Consider the following 25,442-nt stretch of genomic DNA (forward strand, 5'->3'; position numbering starts at 1 on the left):
AAGTGTTTTAAAATAGCTAGCTGGAGAGCTTGCTGGACCATTGATATTGATCTTCAATAAATCTCAGAACACTGTGGAAGTATCAGACCGCTGGAACAAAGTTAATATAGTGCCAATATTGAAAAGAGTAAATGGGATAGCCTATATAATTATAGGCCTGGCAGTTTGACATTGATCTTGGACAAGATAATGGAGCAGCTTGGTTGAGAAAGAGGACTTGATCAATATAGAATTAAAGGGTAGGTAATATAATTAATGCCAATCAACTTGGGTTTGTGAAAAATAGATCCTTCCAAACTAACTTGATGTCTTTTTTTTTGAAGAAGAAGAAACTACAAGTTTGGGTGACAAAGGCAGCAGAGTTGATGCAATAGACTTAGACTTCTCTAAAGCAGTTGATTTGTTACTGCGAATTTTGATTAAACGTTAGAATGATACTAAATTGATGCAGTACACATTAAATGGATTAAAAGCCGACTAACTGATAGGTGTCAAAATTCTGACACAGAACAACTTGGATTTCTTGGTCAACTTGGCACACACAAACAGTATATATATTTTAATATAGCTAAATGTAAGAATACGGGCTACAAATTACAGGATGGGGGACAATATCCTTGAAAGCAATGGGTCTGAAAAACATTCAGGTATGCTGGCAGATAGTTAGCTTAACATGAGCTCCACTGTTCAAAAGGGCAATCAGGATCCTTGGACGTATATACAGGGGAATTTAAATACAAATTATGAATTTATTTTACCTCTGCATTTGGCAGTGGTCTGACCACTACTGGAATACTGTGTCTGGCTCTGATGTTCACATTTAAAGAATCAGTTTTAAAAAACTGGAGAGGGTTTGAAGAACCATGAGAATGATTAAAGGGTTAGAATATGTGCCTTGTAGTGATAGCCTCAAAGAACTCAATATATTTAACTAACCAAGAAGAAAGTAAAGGGGTAGCAATTATAGTCTGAAAGTACTGACATGGGGAACAAATATTTAATAATGGGTTCTTCAACCTAGCAGAGAAAGGCATAATATTTAGCTGTGTGGAAGCTGAAGCTAGACTAACTGAGATAGGAATGAAGGCATAACTTTTTAATATTAAGAGTAATTAACCAATGACACATCTTTCCAAGGCAATTTTAAATCAATCCTGGGTGTTCTTCTAAAGGTATCATTCAGGAAATATTTCGAGAAAATATATGGTTAGTGCTATCCAGCACACCAGACAATATGATCAGGTCTCTTCTGGCCTTAAAATTTTTGACTATATAAACTTGATTTCAATTGTCAAAGGTTTTCTTCTCACTTTTATGCAAAGAATGGTTTTTAAAGATTGTCCTGATTGCAGAAATCAAGTACGTTATTGAAGAGCGTTAAGCATGTTAATGTCTGGTATTTTAAAATACACATCAGACCGGATTATAGAAATCCATATAACTTATGAACCATGGTGTAAGAAAGATTTTTATTTTCTAAAACCCTCATTCAGACTGTTCAGTTTTTCTAATTCATGGCCTTCAGTGGGGTTTCTGCTACTGGTATATGACTTTTCACACAAATCAGATCTTCAACCAATCAAGTACCAATGTAAACTGTGCGGTAATGCAGCCACTTAGGAGAGATTCAAGCTGATTAGCAGAGCACCCACAGCTAGGTTTTTTGTTTCTACTGGTGGTGCACATTCACACATGCCTTGGTGCACATACAATTATTCTGCACGTGGATGGGAAAAAATCCACAAATGAATAGAAATAATTAGCAGGAACATTACATCAAGAACCCTCCTTTTCTCCAAAAATAGTGAACAGCCCAGGAGATTACTCCTGAATGGTTGTGTTCATTGATATGTTAAGAGTCTGGCCTTCAACATGCATTAAAATGCATCACACTGAAGACTTGGGTTTGATGTGCTCCTGAATGCCAGGGAACACAACAATATAACAGTGATATACTGGGAACCAAGACAGACATAACCAGTCCATAATTAGAAGGAGCAATGTTGTAAACACATTATTAAAAAAAACCAATTTGTACTGTGGTAGTGCCTAATGACCACAATCAGAATGTGGGTTCCATGCCACTTGGTGGCACACAAAAACACAAGAAGTTACAGTCCTGCTTCAGAAGAGCTTAAAGAAAGGGATGACTGCAATGAGCAAGTAAAAGGGTGGGGATCTGCAGGATGGGAAGGCTCAGAATTAGAAGCAACTGGTTTAGAGAAAGTAAGAAAAGGAGGTCTCAAGTGCCCATTCCCAATGTCATTTAGGATTTACCCCAATATATGCAGATTGCAAACTATATGCCACTTTCCAGACTGAGTCACATTCCTTTCCCTAACATGTCTGTAACTCAAGTAAAACACACAAACCAGATAAGCCCTCCCACTTCAAACTATGACTCCTACAGCTCCAATCAACTCATAACAAGCCTTCTATTTAAGGCAGAGATAGAGGTTTCCAAGAACCAGGGAAGGACATTCTGTCAAGTTAATTGAGGGAGCTAGAAAAGTACTGGGGCAGCACACTGAGCCATAGAGGAGTAGGAAGAAGCAGAGAAAAAGCATCAGCAAGACATAGGTCAGGCAAGAGACAGGCTTCAAGGGTTCAGATAATGTCCAGGGAAATGCATATTCTTTGCATCTTAAAAACAATAGCCCAAGCCATAGGGCAAGATGAGAAAATGGCTTTTGTCTAAAGAACTCTTGCCCATCTGTTTTACTCTGATTTGCAGTCTGCTTTGGCAAAAGAAGTCGGGCTTCCTGAAGCATCTTTAAAAGAACAAATTATAAGGAAGGGAATTGAAGTTAACAGTACACAAGCTGTGAGAGAGACAGATTTACTTCTGGAAAAGGAAAGGTGTTTGTTTGAAATGTGTGGTGAAAAGCACAAAGTGGAAAAAGTATCAGACAACTAAAACACATGGGGTTGGATGTTGGATATTCTCAGGCTTCATCTTCACTGTGAGTTTTGTCGGTAAAAATTATGCTAATGAGGGACTCATTAGCATAAGTTTATATCTCATTAGCATATTTTCTGCTGTTTCTTTTTGCGCAAGGGGTTTTAGCGAAGAAACCCCATTTTGTGTAATATTCTTATGCCTCTCCGGAAGTGGCATAAGAATCTTGCGCAAAACGGGGTTTATGCTAAAAAAAAAAAACCATCCACACCATTTCTTTTTGCACAAAAACCCCTTGCACAAAAGGAAATGGCAGAAAATATGTTAATGAGATTGCGACTTATACTAATGAGTCCCTCTTTAGCATATTTTTTGCCAACAAAACTCGCAGTGAAGAAGAAGCCTCAGTGTCTACCATTGCACCTATTTTAGGATAAACCAGACTCAGAAGCCCAGAGAGGCTTTCGAAAGCAGAAGCACCAAAACAATGGCCTAATTTTCAAAAGAAACAAGCATCTAGAGCACCGACTGATTTCAGTGCTGACATTTTGAAGACCAGGGGAACTCTTGGGTGCTCAGCATTCTGGAGAGTCAGGCTAGTTATTTAGGACTTAAATACGGACACTGAAATATCCATTTTTCAAAAAAAAATCTCAGCATACAATGTGCATTCAATTCTAAAGTCGCTGAAAATAACTTGCTCAATTTATCACTTCATATCCCTACGCTCTGATAAACAGAAACAAAGAGATACATTTCTAAGCTGAAATATAATAGAGATGAATCTTCAGGAAATCATACTAACCTACTCTCTGCAAAATTAAACATTTTGTGAGAAAAGTATTAAACAACTCTAGATTCTTGGAAATCTGCTGGCTGTCAAAATATGGAAACAGGAATGTCTTAAATTTAAGACATTGTGATTATTTTATTCAGTCAGTTGCTTTTTTTCTGCTCAAGTCTCCAGTTCAGTGCCATTGAAAATATTCCATTAGAGTTAAGAAGAAAAATAGAAGAAAAGAGAAACAGAACAGGAGATATAGAGACCACTCTTGAAAGCATTTTGTTTCATAAAAAAAATTCGTAAGAGTACATGTGGAAATAGTCTAGGTCTGTTAAAATTTCACACTTATGTCTAACAGTAGACTAGACAGTTTTGTATGTAAAGCATAAGTGTAATGAAGTGTAAGGGACCTAAAAATTAACACACAGAGAGAATATTACCCTAAAAGCTCTTTGGTATAAACCAGCTTCTAAAATATTCCATCCCTGGTAGCTGTTCCATTGAAGTGCATATACATTCCCTTTACAGGATTCTTTTCATTATTCTATTAAAACTTTGTCTCTCAGGAACAACTTTATGCAAAGAGGTTATTTTACTTTGCCAAGAAATGCCACAATGCACAGGAAATGCACAGTATAATTTCAAATAGAATATATTTCCCATTAGCCTCCATATGGCTTATTAAATATGATCATATTCCTGTTATGTATGGTCCAAAAGATCACTGATGTTTCTCATCAGCTTTGTTGTATTTTAAATAGTCTTGATTTCAAGGGATAACGGGGTAATGATATGCTCTGTCACAATTTTGGGGTCAAACTACGTAATCCCAAAATCTGAGCAGGAAAGTTTTCTTATACGCCATACCTCATTGTGATTCTTGTTCAACCATTCCTTAACAGTGGTAAGGGCAATAACAGCAGCAGGCTCATTTGGAAAACCTGAAAAAGAGTGGAAATAAAAAGAAGAAATAGGTAAAACAGATCTGATAGTGCCCGTGTGGTACAAAGGTTTTTATCAGCAGGAGCTGGGGATTATAATTGGTATACATTTTCCGAAAATCATTTTTCAATGCAGTTTTTTAAACTCAACATATTGCGTTTACAGAGAGATTAATTGCAAGGGCTTTTTAATGAAAATATGTTCCCATTTTTCTTCCAGACATATACCTAGTCATTGTGTTTAATATTGAAGAGTTATATTTTAAAATATCATGGTAAGTGTTTTTTTCCCCCAATATTCCAATCAACTTTATTTGGGAAATTTATTATTCAAAAGTAGTGGAAACAAAGAAAGTAATAGAGGTCATACCACAGAAGTGGAAATAAAACATTCATACCACGCAAACATGTATTGTGTTTATGCTTCACAGCATATAGAAAAATGTCTTTAGAAATATCTAAGAGTTTTTTAAAAATCTATGATTTTAAAAATTGAGCTGCCCGTGTCCAACTCTGTGAGGGTATGGCTAGACTGCAAAGATTTATCAGAAAAAGATACGCAAAATGCACTCTGCAGGAAATGCACTCTGCATTTTGCGTATCTTTTTCCGACACTTTTGTCAGGAGAGGCTTTTACAAAATTTGGCCTATCTAGACTGGGCCAAATTTTGAACCCCCCACGCCCCCCAAAAAAGCCCCCTTCTTCCTCATGGAAAGAGGAATACAGGGGTTTCCAAAAGAGCACGTTTGCTCTTCTACAAAAAAAAGTGGAAGAGTAACCATATTCTCTGGATGTGGCAGAGATTTTTTGGGATACCTCTGGTATCCCGAAACCCCCCCTCCCACACACACACAGGCTGTGTCTACACTGGGCCACTTATTCCGGAAAATCAGCCTCTTTTCCGGAATAAGCTGCGAGCTGTCTACACTGGCCCTTGAATTTCCGGAAAAGCAACGACGTTCTACTGTACAAAATCAGCCGCTATTCCGGAAAAACTATTCTGCTCCCGCTCGGGCTTGTTTATAAATAAAGCCCTATTTCAGAGGATCTCTTATTCCTACTTCAAAGTAGGACTTCAAAGTAGGAATAAGAGATCCTCCAGAATAGGGCTTTATTCCGGAGGATCGGGCCAGTCTAGACGCTTTTTTCCGGCTTTTCCCCAAGCCGGAAAAAAAGCGGCAGACATGTTTATTTAAATCCCGCGGGGGATATTTAAATCCCCCGCGGGATTTCCCTATTCCCACTTTCAAAATTAGCATGCCCCTTCCGAAGAAGGGGCCAGTGTAGACGTAGCCCTGGGCTGTGTCTACACTGGCATGAATTTCCAGAACTGCTTAAAACGGAATACTATTCCATTTTCAGTTTTTCCAGAAAAGGAGCGTCTACATTGGCAGGCTGCTTTTCCGGAAAAGCCCTTTTCCCGGAAAAGCATCTGTGGCCAATGTAGACGTGCTTTTCCGGAAAAGAGCCCCGATCGCCATTTTCGCGATCGGGGCTTTTTTCCGGAAAAGACTACTGGGCTGTCTACACTGGCCTTTTTCCGGAACAGTGTTCTGGAATAAGGACTTATGCCCGAGCGGGAGCAGAATAGTTTTTCCGGAATAGCGGCTGATTTTGTACAGTAGAGCGTCGTTGCTTTTCCGGAAATTCAAGGGCCAGTGTAGACAGCTCGCAGCTTATTCCGGAAAAGTGGCTGATTTTCCGGAACAAGTGGCCCAGTGTAGACACAGCCCAGAGGTTCCCAAGTTCAATTCCATCCAAAGATGACCAAGGTCTGTCAGCATTACATTTGCTCAAAGCTACAATAAAATAGTCTCAATTTTATGAAATTATAAATCTAAGTAAATTGTATTTTATTTAAGAAACTATTTCCATAGTAGGCAAACTTAAATAGAAGTTGATCTACACTACTGGCACTCAATTACCACTAAATAGCCAGGATGTGAAAGAAACAGTTTGAGGAATAAAATAAAAACCCTGAACTCTGCCCAGTATTTCAAAAATTATCAATGCCCAGGTCTATTCTAGGGAGTTGTTTTGAAATAGCTCCCCTTATTTCAAAATAAAAAGTGGAGCATCCACACTACAAAGCCTATTATTTCCAAATACTAACTCCTGCTTTCCACAAGGAATAATGCTAATTTTGAAATAGTTATTTTGAAATAGCAGTAGTGAGGACGCTTCACTGCTGCTATTTTGAAATAACTACTCCCCAAAGACATTCAAAGTAATTACTCCCCAGTGCTTCCTAGGGCTTTAAGTCCAGACAGTGTGTCCACATTAAGGGAGCCTGCCTCAGACTAATTTTGAGGCTTCCTTTCAGTGTGGTCACACTACTTCAAAATAGTTATTCGGGGAGTTATTATTTCAAAATAAGTTATTTCAAAATAATTTCCTAAGATAGACATACCTTTTAAGTCCTCAGAAACTTTTTATGACCACAGTTCCAAAATAACCTAATTATTCTACACTTTTTTCTGGCGATATGAATGAGAAAGTATCACATCGGCTTCACGCATAATTAATACACAATGACAGAAGGATGGAATTTAGCTTGCTATTTTGTACTCTCTGAGCATAAAAGACCTTCCATGTGCCTGCATCCAATGAACAAGAAAACCTTTTGCTTTACAGACTTAGGTGAAGGGAAATGAAGTACAATGTGGTCTTTTAAAACATGTTTTTGTTTTATCTGAAATCTGCATTTGTCAGACATAACCGTCCTTGTCTGCTGCCACCCGCACACATACCATTTCCTTTCTACAAAAAAGCAATCTCAGTGAGCACATGGGACTCAAATTACTTGAAAGAAATGAGTTTGAGGAGCGTCACAGTTAACCAATTGCTGGAGGAGCAGCTTAGACAATTCTGACTAACGGCTCAATTTCACAAAAGATAAAACAGGTAAAGTAATAAGATCGACATGGTCCCATATTACTGCAGTGAGTGCTCCTCCAGAATACTGAAAAGGACAAGGACACAAAAAGCCAAGGGAGTATTAACCGTAAGGTACAAGCAAATGCTGTATCCACACAGCACGTTCTCTGAATTCTTGGGGATGGGTAGAATTTCTCTAGTGAAGTCTAAAATTTTAATTTTTAAGGAAAAAAATTATTTACACACACACAAACACCCTAATTTGGGACTGTTTTTTCCCAATTTTTTCAGCAGCTATAATGGCAGCATCTTGGAAATAATACTGTGCAGCAACATAAAAACACTGAGGGTATATCTAGACTACATGGCTCTGTCACTAGAGACATGTAGATTAGTTTACTAGACATACCCAAATGAAGCGGCGATCTAAATAATCGCCGCTTCATTTAAATTAACATGGCTGCTGCGCTGAGCTGATCAGCTGTTTGTCGGCTCAGCGCGCTAGTCTGGACGCTCCGCAATTGACATCAAAGGCATTTGTCGACCGCCCCGGTAAACCTCATCCCAGAAGGCATAATGGGGCGGTCGACAAATGCCGTTGATGTTGACCGTGGAATGTCCAGACTAGCCCGCTGAACCGACAAACAGCTGATCGGCTCAGCGCGGCAGCCATGTTAATTTAAATGAAGCGGTGATTATTTAGATCGCCGCTTCATTTGGGTATGTCTAGTAAACTAATCTACATGGCTCTGGCGACAGAGCCATGTAGTCTAGACATACCCTGAGAGTCATCTTAGCTGAAATGGAAATTTTGAGCTTCTTCTGGGACTGCAAACTGTCATGCACATTCTGATAGCTGTAGCCATTTTAAAATCTTTTCTCTTTTAATATAGTGATATGTCTATCCCCATTGGCAGGGAGAGGCCAGAAGGAAGTAGGGTCTGAGACACAGAGCTCCTATGGATTTGAAAGAAAGAACTCTAGGCTAGAGTTGCAAGGTGCAAACTGGGCCCCTCTAGTTTCTGCTCCTGCTTCCCTCACAAGTCAGTCGGGAATGCCTCAGGCTGACACAAACACCCGTGTTCTTTATTTGCAGGTCTTTCCCATAATTTCTACCATAGGGTTTTCAACAGCCAGACTTTGCCAGCAGCAGACAAGAGGGCCTCATTCCTCTCTGCATGTGGCCTTTTTCTTTTCCCTTTCTCCTCCCATGGCTTTCTTTCTCCCAGCCTTCATAGCCGCTGGCTTATTAGGCTGGCAGCTGTTTCTCGTTGCCAGGCAAGCACAAGACTGTTCAACCATCTCCCATCCATTCCCCTTTATTGGGGCTGGAGTGACAAGGGGCTGATAAAGCCTCTCTCACACAGCGCCCTGTCACAGCGAGGCTGAGCTTTGTTCTGGAGCTGTTCTTTCACACTGCCAATAAAAGATCTCCAGAAAATGGGGGTGAGGACACTAAACTAGTGTGGTTTTTTGTGCTAGAGTGAGAAAGGACTTCAGCCATAACAATACCCTGGAGGCTACAGTGCCATGCCATACTGCTAAAACTCTCTGGTACAGATGTTAACTACAATGAGAAAAGGGTATTTGCCAGCACTGTAGGAACTCCACCTCCCCAAGTGATGGTAGCCAGGTTGACGGAAGCATTCTTCTGTCAGCCTAGTTGCATCAGCATTGGGGATAGTTTAGATGTTGGCTATGTCTCCACAGGAAAGATATGGTGATAAGAGTACTGTCAGCAAAAAAGAAAGTTAACAAATCATATTTACACTGCCACCCTGTAAGCCGATACCGCATGGTTGTTGAATGTGCCTTTGGCAGATTGCAAGGGAGATGGAGGTGTCTCTATGGTAGTCTGGAGCTTCTTGGAGGACCATATTCCCAAGATTGTGGCCACATGCTGTTGCTTACATAATTTCAAGGACCTTCTCTGCCTGATTTGGAAGAGGGAATTGAATCTGGGTTTTCCCTAGCCCAGATGAGTGCCCTAATCATTGGGCACCATTTAACCATTTAAATCAAAACATGTCTGTGTAAGGTTTCACTTTTGATAATTTTTTCTGATAAACGTTTCATTGCCAAAATTCCCAACCAGCTCTCAGTCTGAATGAACTGCATTCTTTGTACACCTTTGCACACGTGTGTGCATAAAGAACTTAGTAATAGCCTGTGAAAGTGTGAAAGAACTTTGAACATGCATGCTTTGGTATCTGTTTCAGGATATTTTATCCTTTTTCTTCCTGGGAATTACAACAGTGACCAGAGGAATTTTTTCTGAAACAACTTTATGCTATGCAAGCTGTTCTACCTACCATTATCATAATTTCCAGAGGGGAGATGATAAAATAATTACTTTGAATAATTTCAAAGATATCATATAAAAGGAAGCTCATTTTTTAGGGAAGGAAAATGGGGAGTAGTGGAAGGTGAAGGGGATGGTTACTGAGGAAATACGTTGGGATCTCCACTCCATATTCTGTTATTTTCTGGAAGATAATTAGCACGATTTACTCCGAAGGATAAAGAGAGAACACAAAACTCTCCTTCTTCATTAATTTATGGAGATCCTGATGCAATTCCCAGAAGTCACACACTTTGTTGTAAATATACAACTTCTTATGCTGGAGAAATTTACCGGAGGAACATCTACGCTATCGTTAAGCAGCACTGCATGCCTAATTTGCCTGTTCAGTATGTGGAAAATGTACACTATAACTTGTCCAGTGAATAACCGTATAATGAGGATTTTGTGAGAGAATATTAATGGAGTTCTATTTTAGCAACTTCCACATTGTATTGAGACACTAAGGGTTTTATTACTTAGAATTGACCTAAAGTAAAGTTAAATACTAAGGGTGAAAAATGTTACTGTCAGTAAATATGCAACCAAACCAGCCCATTAACAGCACACACAAGTACTGAACAGTCCACATTTAATATGATACACTTTAAGATGCTAGAAAATGGCAATTTCTACTAGCATACAATATTACCTGAAACATGCCAAGGAAGAGATTCACTTCAATGACTCTAAACTATGGATAAGTGGCAAACTGAGTCAGTTTTACAGAGACTCCTACTGTTGTCTATAAATTTACCCATAGAAGGAAACAAGTCTGAAATGGAGCTTGCAAACATAATCCATCTGCTGTGTAGTTACTAATTCATTTCAGACAGCTTCGTAGTCTTCTGTGGCTTCTAAAAAAAGGATGTCTTTGTCCTTAATTTACATGTTTTTAATGCTTTGCTTTAAAACAATTTATGAAACAGAAGTGAACACAGGACAAAGTATTATTATGAGTCTCTGATAATCAGAAAAGTAATTAAGAAGACATGTTTCCATTTGCACCAAGATGTGCTAGTTAGTCGATTTCTACTGCTTTCACAAGTCTCACCTGATTCCTGCTGATTTATCAATATGAAAAGATAAAAAAGACTCATATTTGTTTTACAAACTTTTCAACTCTATTCAATAACGTTGAACGTAAAATCTAATAACAGTAACTTAATAAATCATTTTTATGTACTTTGGGATTACGCACAAACTATTTCAGCAGGCATTATCATATGCTGGTTAATTTTGCCAGCATTTAAGTGTTCAGTATGGAGAAAATAAGCAAAAACAGCATATGGTGGTGATGCTGATGGGGCAATAAAAGACTATTTTTTCCAGGTTCATCTTAAAGGGTATGTGTGTGCAACGTTCACCCCTTAGTATTCTGAAACTACACATCACTAGCAAGGGATGCAACTCTGTCCTGAATACACCACAGAACAGTGAACAACTGGTCTTCATGATGCTCATATGGATTAAGCTGAGCTATTGATGTCATTGTAATCATAGCACTAGAAGTGTATCATCAGATACAATGACGAAAAGAGACAAAAGGCCCATACTTCCTAACCCTACCTCAGGCAGAGCTTGCAATACCCACAGTTGTCCTTCAGTTGTGAAAACCGCAAGATCATAATCACCTACTGCTGGGATAACTCATTACAATGGTAAATCTGACCTTTTTGGAAGCAAAGATGCTAGTGTTTTACCAACTAAGCTTAGGGTTTTTTGCCCGAGGCTTGAGATGTCTCGTTGACACACAAGCTGCTTGCTTGGCCATTTTTCTTTGTATTGATTTATATTCTCACCTTGAAAAAGAAAGTTTCATATTTTGGATCAATTGGAGTGGAAGGTAGGTATAGGACATATGAACTTCTCGTCAAATGAACTATTTTTTTAAACTTATACAACCACAACATCTCTCACAACTACTTCCGTCCCTAAAATGAGTTTCTTTCACTAATGTAGTTAAACGCAGTATTAGTAAAACAGTTACTTCTCTGACATCTAGGTAGCATGACTGCAGCTATATTAGTGTAGGTTGTGGCATGTACCAAGGTGACAATTAATTAGCATGTGTCAAACACCCCAGCCAAAAGAAATGAGAAACCTCACATAATGCATATGTGAAAATGTCTCAAGAAAGTTTCATGTCTTCATACTTCTGTCAAGCAGGCGAATGTACCTTTTAAATCTCTCCTCACTAGAAAATGCACGACTTCTCCAGCAGCAGTTGAAAACTAAATACACTTTTGAAAGAGTGATTGCATATATATTCAGTGCAAGTCTCAGATAGTAAGCAGGCAGTTGGCAGAGAGTAATAAATACAAGAAGTATAAACCCAGGAAATGCAGTGAGGAATAAGGATGAATGAATCCTACCACAAAACACTCCCAGATGGCAGTGGATTGAAAAAAAAAAAGTAAAGTACCCATCTCTCATAAAGAGCCACAGACAAATGGACCACCACAGGTATAGCCACACACAAGTCAAACAGGTACCAGAAGGCATCAGTTTCCAACAGGTAACAGACGGTGTCACTTTCCTTACCTGTCTAGCTAAAGTAAGATAATTTGTGGGCTGAAACACAATGATTGTCCTCACAATAGCCCTGTCTGAAGCAAAATCTAGCAGAGAAATCAACCAATGTGGACTCACTGTTAGACTGAGTAACAGTTATCTCTTGTCAAATCAGCACAGCAATCATCATCTAGAATTTCACAATTTTTGTCTGTAAGTGTTACTAGGCAAAGCAGAGCCTACATCTTCAAGCCAACGGTGTCAACTAGAGATCAATGTTTCAGGCCACTCTAAAAAAGGTTCACGAGAAAAGAACATCACCCATTGTACCCATTAAACAAACAAGTTACATTTTGTCCACATTCACTTTTTTGATATTGAATATCAATATTCGGAGGAAATCAAATTCTAATCATATTAACTGCACAAGATGAGGATAGGTACCAGATACTATCGTTTTGGGAGACCTATGAGCACGTAGTGATAGAGAGCAGAGCTACGCAACATTTTTCAACTGAGTAGTTTATTAGCTGAAAAATGTAGTTTTGGGGTGATCAGACTATTTGATTTCAAATGGAATTTGCCCGCGAGTTTCAGGAAAAAAAAGTTTAAAAATTTTCAAAAGAAAACGTTTCAAGTTTGTTTGAGAACAATAGTTCACTTAGAAATTTAACAAGATTCATTTAAAGAAACACTAGCATGGGGGTTAAACACAGCCAAAAATCTACAGAAAACAAAAATATCTGAAGAATAATTTCATTTGACCCAAAACTAGTTTTTTTTTTTCAGTTCTGCCAACAAACCCAAAAATCATTTATTCACTCAGCTTTAACAGAGAGACTCACACAAACATGCTATGTTTGCACTGAGGAAAAGATACAAAATGAATTCTGTATTTATACTACTGCTGTCTGATGTACAACATCCTGAAACATTACAAATTGTGAAATTTTACCAAAGGGACATATTTACACTAGCAACTACTGAGAGGTGCAGTTTTTCCATGAGTTGTAGGACATGCCCACATGCAGGAGACACTGTATCACAATGCTGGTTGTCTGAGGAATCATGTCTTTCTCTTCAAGAATATCATTTTTCTACAGTAAGAAGAGTGCATTTGTAGTAGTAGATGGGATTTTAGCCTCATTTCTCTTTAAGGTTTGTAGAGAGCTTTGTGTAGCGGTCATGTCAGAGGTGCTTGAGTACTCTAAGGTTCCTTTTAAAAAATATAACAGACAAGCTTCTCCTTGGAAATACTTTGACAATCCAACTGCTTCATCGCTGTGATGGTTAATGTGTTAGAAAAAAGTCCATTGTATTTCTCAGAATATATCTGAAATGCACAAGGGAAGCGATGGAACACCAAGCAAAGCACAATAACGGAATAATAAAGGGAAAGTCCCCAAAACACTGAGGAAATTTTTGCAGACTTCACTGTGGTGTCAAGAGGGCTGTGCATGTATATTTAGAACACACACGGAGAATGAAAAAACTCTCCATATGTGAGAGATTCTTAATCATGTGCATACTACCACATTTACCCAGTGTTGCTCAGGGTAGAGAGCTGAGGGGCTACAGGAGGAAATACTTAGGCTTGCAGGGAGGAGGGACTCAGAGCTGGGGGCTGAAGGTGTGTCTGTGGGGGAGGTGCAGGAATCAGGGCAGCGGGTGGGGGCTCAGGGCAGGGAGTACAGAGTGCAGGACGTTGGGTGATCCCCGGGGACTGTTGGGCCAATGGGGGCCACACTGCCCAGCCTCTAGCTATCCAGGGCTGGCCAGGGCAGCTGGGGTCCATGCTGCCTGGATGGCAGCTCCTCAGGGCTAAACAGGGCAGCAGGGGACGCACAACCCAGATATCGGCTCCCCATGACTGGATGGGTCCACAGGGGCCGTGGCTTCCTGAGGTTGGCCTAGGCAGCGCAGGCCAGGCTGCTCAGACAGCAACTCCCCAGGGCTACTAGAGCAATAGTGGGGGGAGGGTGTTGCCTGGTTGGTGGGTCCCCAAGACTGGCTGGGACAAAGGAGACTGCACTACCTGGATGGCAGCTTGAGGGGCTGGCCAGTGTAGAAGGGGCACAGTGCTGCCTGTCCAATGGCTCACCAGCCTGGGAACCTTACCTGTGTATGGTGGCCAGCAACATCCTGAGCCTCTCCCCATCTGGCTACTCTTTACCAGTGTGTCCCCCTGTGGTCATTCTGAAGTATAACTGTGCCTCTTAGCAGACCCCTCTGCATTTTATGAGGGACAAAAATCATATTCTAGGCAAATCCCATTGTGCTGGCACAACCAAACCCTGACCTTGCTTTAAATTATGATAAGCAGACGATGCCTACCAAATTTGGTGGTCCTAGCTCTTATGTTTAGGAGTTCTCGAATAAACAGATTCACTGACAGACACACAATATTCTCTCAGAAATATAGTAGATATATTTGTAAGTATAGATATCAATGGTAATCAAATATAGTTGACCCTCAGAGTTTATGAACAGTTACAGATTGACCAGGCAACTGACCAGTCAACCAGGCACCTCATTTGGAACCAGAATTACACAATCAGACAGCAGCAGAGACAAAAAAAAAAAAAAAAAAAAAAGAGGCAGGACTGTGTTAAATGTGAACTACTGAAAATAATTAAGAGGGAAGCAACATTTTTCTGCTGCATAATAAAATTTCAAAGCTGCATTAAGTCAATGTTCAGTTGTAAACTTTTGAAGGGACAACCATAATGTTTATTCAGAGTTATGAACATTTCAGAGTATGAATGACTATTCCGGAGGTGTTTGTAGCTCTAAGGTACTACTATACTGTGTGTGTACTGTGCTTTAGTGATCAAAAAGTGTACCAAAAAATTAGACTGCTTTCCTAAAATGTGCCTGCCTACACAGTTAGGATGTGTATTCAGAGATTTAAAAACAATCAGTCTATAATACTATAAATCTAACGCATCCACACAAACTCTAAGGCCTGGTCTATACTACAATGGAAGGTCAACTTACGATATGTCAACTCCAGCTACGTTAATTACATAGCTGAAGTTGACATATCTTAAATTGTATTTCCATGCCATCCACACAGTGGGAGGACAATGGAAATAAACACTCCAGTCGGCTTACCTTACTCCATGTGAGGAGCAGAAGTGCTGATGGGGGTGCCCTCTGAGTTTGATTTTGTGGGTCTATCCGCATAGTATAGATATGGCCTTCATCACTATAGTCTAGAGACGTGGTTCTCAGCGCTCTCCCTACTAGCAGAATTCCAGCATCCTCCTCCCTTCTAGCTGTAGCAATATAAGAAAAGTGGGTGCTCATGACTCCAAGACACCTATGCCTGCCGGGCCTAGAATTGTATAATTGTGCTTGTAGAATGTATCCAGAGTAGTTGTCTGCTTTGAACAGAGATAGACTATTATTTCATTTCACGAGAAGTCCAGTTGGCCTGTAGTAGAAAATTAGTTTTATTTCTCAGTAGATTCCCTAGATTAAATCTTAGCATCAATGAAGTCGATGACAAAGATTCCATTGGCTGTAATGGGGCCAGAATTTTATTCTGTGTGGGTAAAAGTCCTAGAGTGGGAAAAAAGTCCACATTTCCTTTGCATCTGCAGATCTAGGTAACTGCCTCATCCTTGCAGGTCTCTCTCTTTGACATCCTTTACAATAGTGAGAGTATACATGGAAATTGGCTAAAAAATATTCAGAGAAAACAAGCTACTCAATTCCACTAAAGACTTGAGGGGAAAAAAGGTCACACCCATGTCTTGTCACATCAACACTGCCCTTTAAAACCACTTCCACCTTACTCTGTCATTCTGGCTCTTCTGCTTTCTAGTGCAGCCCTGAAACCTAGTAGGATTATCAGAAACCAACAGAGTATTCAATGAAAGCTCTACACATAAAAGAAGAAACAAAAAAGTATAGCATTATTTCTACTGAAGCATAGTTCTTATCTCCTTTCTAACAAGGCTGCAGACAAAAAAAAATCAAAGATTTTCTAAGAGAGCACTGAGAGCCAGCGGAAAACTACACAGGTGTTTAGTTCCTTCTGAAAAACCAGAACCAAAATTTCCTTTTATCATTTTCTCCTAAAGTCTTCTCTGGAAAACTGGAAAGAAGTTATAGCATCCTGATCCTGGGAAGATTGGGTGAAAAGTAAGATATTATCAGAGACATATTCAGCCTAGTTAGTATGCTCTTTTAGCAAATGCAGTTTTGATTTTTGTTTGTATACATCATTCAGACGGATTTTTCACCTTGCCCATGGTAATGATCATTCATTCATTGGCAATCCCTAGATTTGATGATGATCTCTACCACAGATTTATGTATGGGTCCCAAGATGACTCAACAGTCTTATCCTGGAACTGCAACTCCACCCGCAATAGGTACAGAAATATTGCAGCAGGCCAACTGCCTGCTAAAGGATAGTTCTTTCGTCTTCCTTCCTTCTCTCTCTATTTTCAGCTTTGAGAGAAAGGTGCTTTTCCTTGAAGCAGACCACATCCTGATGGAGGATACAGTGCCATTGGGGTCAATTGATGACTTGCTCCACCCAGCTTGCTGTATCCATATCAGTTTTCTTAAGATACACTTTTAGTGTGTCTATGTTACATTTCCTCTAACCAAAGTGGGGTCACTGAGCATGGCTGAGCTGAGAGTAGAGAACTTATTTTGGGAGGTCTATAGAGTCTAGCAGCCACAATGTCCAGACCAGCAAAACTCGTGCATGGAAAATTGGTGCTTCAATGCTGGTGACATTGGCTTCAGCAAGGATGGTGGCTTTAGTGCAGCCATCTTGCCTCTTGACACAAAGGGATCTTCCAGAGGCATCATTGGTGGTATCTCGCCAGACTCCTGAAGTGCTGACAAAAGATCACCCAGGTTTTTCATCCATAAAGACAATTGTCTTGTAAACCTGGATCTTGGTGTCCTGCCATAGGTCACAATTCACGTCAGAGTCATTTTCCAAAGGAAGCACTTACGCTCTGGATTTTTTTTCTTAATCGCTGACTAAGACTTAGAAAATAGTGCTAGCAACATAATAAAGGGTCACGCAGACCAGCATCGACAATAGTTGAAAGCTGAAATACTTCCAGACAGACAGCTCAAAAATATCACTACGTTTTCGAAGCAGGGAGCGTGGGGTGGGGAGCCTCCTGTAATCAGTACTTAAAGGCCACTGTTTTTCTCTTTATATTAGATCATTCTCTGTGACAAACCTACACTGCATGAATCTTGCTAAAAATGCAAGTGTGTATAGTATTTCTGACATGACATATCAGTGCATTTCCTCAACATTTTCTGCATCAAATTTTAAATGAAACATATTTTTTCTCCTCACCTAGATGCAGTAATTCTTTCAGCATAATTTTTGTAGAGATCAATTAGTTGACATGAGATGAGGTCCATCTGGAAATATTTCTCTCTTTTTTGTCCAGCAGGTTCACAACTGTATTTGTTTTACTCATAATGTAAATATCAGCAGCCGATCAGTTTTCTCTGACTACTTAACTTTATTCTGGACTGTATCATACAGATTGGGGAGCTCAAAACAAAGTACATGGAAACATCATGCAGTGAGTCTTTACTTGCTCCACTGTTGCATTTATCATTTATGCTATGTTTAGACTACAGAGTTTTTTTGGGAAAATGGCCATTTTTCCGAAAAAACTCACGGAGTGTCCACACCTCAAGTATGTTTTTGTGCAAAAAAATTAAAAGAACAGATGTTTTTTTCCAGCTTAGGTATTCCTCATTCTACGAGGAAGAACACCTTTTCGCAAAAGAGTGTGTGGGGACGGGGAAGAGGGTGTTTTTGTGTAAAAAGAGGAAAGAGGAATAAGCACGGGTGCCCTGGTGGCCATTCTGTGCATAGCAATTAGAGCTTACTTTCAAAAGCGCATCCATGCAGTCTGGATGCTCTCTTTTGCAAAAGCGCATCGCTTTTTTGATGCGCTTTTGCAGTGTGGATGCGCTCTTGCGCAAGAAGCTTTTGCGGAAGACCTTTTTTGATAAAAGCTGATTGTGAAAGAAGCCTGCTGTCTAGACATAGTCTTACTGATGGTGCTGTCTAGGAAATCAGTCACGTAAATACATTTAAATAAATCAGTTCTAGAGGGATGGCATCATAGGAAAACCTACTCTCAAATCATCCAGAATACAACAAAATTCTCACAATATAAGACCCTGAACATCCAAACATGCATGTGACTAAACATTCTGCTCTTCATAGGACTACTCACATGTGCAAATGTTCCCACAATCCAGACCTACACTGTATAATAGACCGAAGTATAATAATTTATCAGAAAATTCCCCTGAAGTTACATTTCCTCTCCCATCTCTTTTTTCTGTTATCAGAGCTGATTCTCATTTACATAACTTGTACTATTTACTCCCACTATAAGACCTTTTTCCACACTTTCAGCAGCATAAAAAAGCTAAAAAGTAAATGAAAATCAAGCCTCTCATCTCCAATATTGGTTAGATTTTTTTTTTAGCCAAACAAACTAATAAATATCCTAGGTTTTATCATATTCCCTGGCTTTAAAAAGATCATAAAATTAATTGTTAAACATTTTTAAATATCCTTTTCTGCTAACACCTTGCATTTGCATTTCACTCACAATTATGCAGTTTCTGAATTTTGCATACTTCAATCAAAAAGGAAATTAAATAAGTAGTTTAATAGCACTTCCAATCCCACAAGTTCAAATCCAATTTAATCTTGATATGAACTTTAAAGTCTTATTAACACTTGTTTTAAATAGCATATTCAGCATGTACCCAAAATAGTTGTCAAAGTATGGTGCTGAAATTTTTTAGCATCATTATAGTGGCAAAATGTGTTTTGCTTTACTGGATATTGGAAGTTCTTCTTACTGAGGAAGATTTATCATAACAAGTATGTCAAAATCTCTTCTTCCCAACCTCTGTAGGCCTGACTCTTAAGTGGAATCATTTAATTTGTCTGAAGATACCCTTCAGGAAAAATAATTTGGCCATTTACCATACATTCTTTTACAATTTCTTCTGCAAAAGTATCAGTGTAAATAAGCATGGCCCCACTTAGAAAAATGGGTTCTATCTGAAAAAACAAAGGATCTGAAAAGAAGCCATCTGTTCAACAGCTCAGTACAAATAAAGAGCTGGTGTGGACAACTGAAATTTAAATTACTTACTACCCACCAGACAAGTTGATGACCTGTACTTAAAAATCAGACATTTCCAACCTGAGCCTTTCAGTGAAAATTGGCCCAGCCACCTCAATTTCCTTGTAAATGTAGCCAAGACGCAGAAGAAACGAAGGATTTTCCTACTACTCTGTCACACTTCTCCTGTGGTTCCACTCAGCTAATTATGCCCTTCACTGAATCTCAGGGAAAGTACATTTTCCAGTTAGGCATCAATATTTTAGATATATGACAAATTGTCTTAGAAAATAAAATTCCTGGATTGAATACAGGGCATGGCAAGTTGCAGGTATATAAGGAGACAATATTGAAGCCAGCAGAAAGTAGGAAAGCACATAAGCTTTCTAGATGTAGAGACAGACAAACAAAAACAAGTTAGCTAAGAAGAACTTTTTACATTATTGTTATAGAATGCATGAACTATAATCAAGACAATCTATACAGGAAGAAAATAATGGTGTTAGATAATTTAAATTGCATTGGCTTTGCATAGCAAAAGGGCCTTTCACTTGATCCTGCTATTTTCAGTGTACAGGCAGTCCCCGGGTTACGTACAAGATAGGGACTATAGGTTTGTTCTTAAGTTGAATTTGTATGTAAGTCGGAACTGGCTCCAGATTCAGCTGCTGCCACTGAAACTGACCAGGGGCTGACTACAGGAAGCCGGAGGCAGAGTTGCTCTGCTCCCAGCTTCCTGGAATCAGCCTGATCAGTTTCAACAGCTGCTGAATCTGGAGCCTGGGTCAGAACAGCTGGGGCGCTGCCTGGTAGGTTCCCACAGTACCAACCCGGCAGCACCCCAGCTGCTCTACCCGAGGCGTCCCGCAACAAAAGCCTGGTCTGCTGGGGGGCGGGGCGCACTAGCTGCGCCCCCTCCCCCCCCAGCAGACCAGGGAGACCCGAGCAAAGCCGCACAGGCGGAGGGACCCGGTTCCCCTGCGGCTTTGCTCCTGTCCCCCCCCAGCACACCAGGGAGACCCGAGCAAAGCCGCACAGGTGGAGGGACCCCGCCGCCCGTGTGGCTTTGCTCCTTTGCCCCCGAGCAAAGCCGCACAGGCGGCGGGATGCCGCCTGTGCGGCTTTGCTCCTGTCTCCCTGGTCTGCTGGGGGGGTCCAGCAAAGCCGCTGGACCCCCCCCAGCAGACCAGGGACACCCGAGCAAAGCCGTCCCTGGGCAGCTTTGCTCATTTTCCCGGGAGCAAAGCCGCCCAGGCGGTGGGACCCCCACCACCTGGGCGGCTTTGCTCCTGTCCCCCTGGTCTGCTGGGGGGATCCAGAAAAGCCACTGGACCGCCCCCCAGCAGACCAGGGGGACAGGAGCAAAGCCGCCCAGGCAGCGGGAGTCCCGCTGCCTGGGCGGCTTTGCTCCCGGGCAAACGAGCAAAGCCGCCCAGGCGGCGGCTTTGCTCGGGTGTCCCTGGTCTGCTGGGGGGGGGGGGGGTCCAGCGGCTTTGCTGGACCCCCCCAGCAGACCAGGGAGACCGGGAGAAGCTTTTCTCGCCCCGGAGGACATGGGCGGCGACCCGCTGCCTGTGAGCTCCGGGGTGAAGAAAGCCCCGTTCGCAAGTGCGGATCCGACATAAGTCGGATCCGCGTAAGTCGGGGACTGCCTGTATCTCCCTGGACTTCCATCATAGACTTATGCAACTGAAAATGCTGTTTTGTCTCAATTGATCTTCCACCAGAATGGACAAGACCAGAATAAAAGCACTGCCAGGCTTCAGGATACTGCTAAATATGTGGGGGACTTCACTAAGGTCCAGGATTTTGGAAAGAGGCATCTTCCAGGATTTCACTTGTTCTCCAAGAAAGAGACTCACTTGCACCACTGATATTTATAGGTAAGGCTATGATGATGCCAAAGGAGACCTGGAAGTCACAGAATCTGTGACTTCCAGAGATCTCTGTGACATTTTCTGCCCGAGAGCTGGACTCATCTGCAAACAACACAAAGGTCTCAGATGCTGCTAGTGGCAGCTCTCCAGCATCTCCTAGCCATCAGGCAGCAGAAGGACTCCAGAGTTCCCAGCCCATATGACTCCCAGCCTCACTGCAGGTGGCGAGAAGAAGATTTTGTTCAAAAACAAAGAAAAAGTATTTGTGGAAGAAAGCAGTTTTCAGTTTAGATCCAGCGGAAAGTCCTATTACAAATGATTTTGTTTACTTTATGTATCACTGACTAAAAAGAGGGCATGGTAATGAGGTAAATAAATTTATATTTACATGTAAATGAATCTGAACAGAATTTTTAACGCCATCCCTCCACTGAGTTCACCATCTAGGCAACAAGTGGTAAACACAGTAAATTAAACATGTCTTATCTAATCTCTATTACAGTAGTAGTATAATTGACTTTGATTTGTATAATTGACTTTCATTTGACTTTGACCTTAATCACCAATTAAGATATATATAAATTGGTGATTAAAAGCAACAAACGCCAGGCAGGAAAAGACCATGCAGGTAAAAGGATTTGGGATTACATCACTAAAATCCTATGCTTTAGTGCTTAAAATACGACCAAAATGATAACAAAATTGTAGGATGTATAAATAGAGCAGTTAAATACAAATCAAAGCCAATTATACTGCTACTGTAATAGAGATTAGATTAGACATGTTTAATTTACTATGTTTACCACTTGTTGACTTGCTTAAAAGTATCTGAGAAAGGAGGGAGGGAGGGCAACTGATTGATAGGGAGAATCAAGCATCTCAAAGTCAAAAAGGTTAGAGAAACCAAGATTGTGTTCCTTAGAAAATAGGAGATTATGAGTGGGCCTCACTAAGGTATACAAAATTCTCAAGTGAATAGAAAGCATAATTGCTACAAGGCTATTTGAGCTAGTGCAAACATAAGTTCACAGTCCCTTGTTTTTTAAGTGAAGAAAGCTTCATCAAAAAGGAATTTGGGAAGCAATACACAGATAGCAATAGAAACAAGGAAAGGACTGCCCAGGGCAGCAATCAATGAAGCTTATATAAACAGTTTAAAAAGGAATTGGACAACTATTTGAAAGAAGAGTGTTTGAGAAGTACTAGTGGTAGCTCAAAGGTGTTGGGCTGGCACAGTTGAGTTTCTTGAGTATCTCTTTCTCTGAAATTTTAAATTTCTGAGTTGATTCCTATCAGCTCCTACCAGTTTCCAGGATTACTTTTGGGACCTTTCTTGTATCTAAATCACATAAAAGATTTGAACAAAACTATTAAGTAGATAGAGCAAATAATAAGATTATGGTATCAATTCAAAGAAATCTAGACATTTTAGGTAACCGAATGAGCATATAGAAAACACTGCTTAATGGTCACAAATCACACTTAAACTACCACGGAAGGAAAGAATATATTGAGAAAGCAAATGTTAAATTAGAACAGGAACGCCATGATCAGGAAAGAAATCGGGGAAGATTCTTATAACGGCCCACATTGAGAAGTATCTTACTCAACTAATGCCATCGATTTAACGCTAGCAGAATGTTGGGGACTAAATTAGCTGTTACCACTCCAGAGAGTACTTGGAGTCATTGTAGATAGTTCTTGAAAACATCCACTCAATGTACAGCAACAGTCAAAAAAGCAACCAGAATGTTAGAAATCGTTAAGAAAGAGAATGAGACAGAGAATATCTTATTGCCTCTATATGAATCCATGGCAAACCCACATACTGAATAATGCCTGCAGATGTGGTTACCTCATCTAAAAAAAAAAGATATCTTGGCATTAGAAAAAGCTCAGAAAAGGGCAACAAAAATGGTTAGGGATATGGAGCATATGCTATATGAGGAGAGATTAATAAGACTGGGACTTTTAGCTTGGAAAAGACATGACTAAAGGGGAATATGATAGAGGTCTGTAAAATCATGACTGGTATGGAAAAAGGGACGAAAGAGCAGCTATTTACTCCTTCCCATAACACAAGAACTAGGGATCACCAAATGAAATTAATAAGTAGCAGGTTTAAAACAAACAAAAGGAAGACACAATCTTCACGCAACACACAATCTGTGGGACTTTTGTGCTGATGATGCTCTGAAGTCCAAGACTTCAACAGGGTTCAAAAAAGAACTAGAAAAATTAATGCAGGTTAGATCCATCAATGGCTATTAGCTAGGAGGGGCAGGAATGATGTCCCTAGCTTCTGTATGTCAGAAGCTGGGAATGGGCAACAGGTTGGATCACTTGATGGTTATCTGTTCTGTTCATTCCCTCTGGGGAACCTAGCATTGGCCTCTGTCAGAAGACAGGACACTGGGCTAGATAGACCTTTGGTCTGATCCGGTATGGAAATTCTTACATTCTAATGTGACCTTTAAAGTTTATGGATACATTACTGCAGCCTTCAGTCAAATGATTTGCTGGAGTAAAACAGGGCAACCTATTGGATTCCAGGGATTACATTAAATCATCAATATTACCTTCATGCCTCCACCTTCCATCCCAGACACATTTCTCAATCTATTGTATAACGCCCTAAGATACAACCGGATTTGCTCCGATCCCACAGATAGAGACAAACACCTGCAGGATCTATATAGAGCATTCCTAAAACTGAAATACCCACCTGGAGAAATGAAAAAAACATATTGACAGAGCCAAAAAAGTACCTAGACATGAACTACTTCAAGACAAACCAAAAGAGAAAATAATAGAATTCCACTTGCCATTACCTACAATCCACAACTTAAAGCCCTCCAACGTATTATCCGCAATCTCAAACTATCTTGGAAAATGATCCCTCACTCTCAAAGGCTTTGGGGGAAAGGCCTATTCTCGCTTACAGACAACCTCCCTGCCTGAAACAAATTCTCTCCACTAACCATGCTACACAGCTACATCATAAACATCCAGGAACCCAGCCCTGCAATCAGCCCTGTTGCCAACTCTGCCTACGTATCTATAAAAGCGAATTCATAACTGGAGCCAACCACATAACCCAACAAATCAGAGGTTCATTTAACTGCACATCCAGGAACGTAATCTATGCTATCAAATGCCAGCAATACTCCACTGCAATATATACTGGACAAACTGGACTGTCCTTACGGGAAATAATTAATGGACACAAAACAAATATCCGTAAAAGGAACATACAAAAACACTTGGGGAACACTTCAATCTGCCTACGCATTCATTAACAGATCTTCAAGTGGCTGTTTTCTTACAGACCAACTCCACAAGCCAAATACACAGGAAAGAACTGGAACTACAATTCATTCACCAGGTTGATACTCATGCTAATGGATTAAATAAAGATACCGGATGGCTGGGACATTATCAACCTACCAAACAATGAAGGTGCCAATGATTCTTTGTCTGTATAGTATCTGGTGTTAGGGGTATATGGGGTTGCATGGTAGTATCGATTCTTACCGGCACCCAGCTTTCACCTGTGGCTTCACATAGTTGCTTTGCATGCAGCCACACCCCGGGCAACAGCTTTGAGAGGCCGGCTAAACCAGGTATCCGATGGGACTGAAGCCCTCAGTGAGTTAGGGACTTGCTCACCCCAGCATGCGAAGACTGCTTTGACAGATCAGGTGGAGGAAATCCTTATGATTCAATGGCTGAGAAGGTGTTGCAGCAGCGCATTGTGGAATGCATGGGGCATGTCAGATCATTTAAGGTGACATGGCCATCCAATGCAGCCTAGGTAGTCTCCAGAAGTAATGATTTTTTTCATGCCACTGGATTCCGACTTCTGAGGCCGAGAGAGTGGGATCGTCTTTCTACAAAGACTTTCCCTGGGGTCATGTAATGCAAGTTACAAAATTAAGAGTAAACATGGAATTTGGGCAGAACTATTCCATACAAAGAATATGAAACCTATGAAGTGTGTTGACAGTAAAATAATAAAAATGACTAGATGAGACAACAACGTTTATATGGAGAGAAAAGT

At 40.4% G+C, this 25,442-nt stretch overlaps 1 protein-coding gene across 6 annotated transcripts in view; it reads right to left on the reverse strand.

Moving 5' to 3' along the window:
- MACROD2 (mono-ADP ribosylhydrolase 2) overlaps positions 1–25,442 on the reverse strand; it is a 1,386,515-nt gene that overhangs the window by 402,080 nt on the left and 958,993 nt on the right. For all 6 annotated transcript variants that reach the window (XM_075925642.2, XM_075925641.2, XM_075925640.2 and 3 more), the window contains one exon: positions 4,551–4,624. In XM_075925642.2, the coding sequence (XP_075781757.2) occupies positions 4,551–4,624 (74 nt within the window). The remainder of the gene's footprint in view (positions 1–4,550; positions 4,625–25,442) is intronic.

Source organism: Pelodiscus sinensis, chromosome 3, assembly GCF_052426305.1.
Source record: "Pelodiscus sinensis isolate ZL-2025 chromosome 3, ASM5242630v1, whole genome shotgun sequence".
Lineage (NCBI taxonomy): Eukaryota > Metazoa > Chordata > Testudines > Trionychidae > Pelodiscus > Pelodiscus sinensis.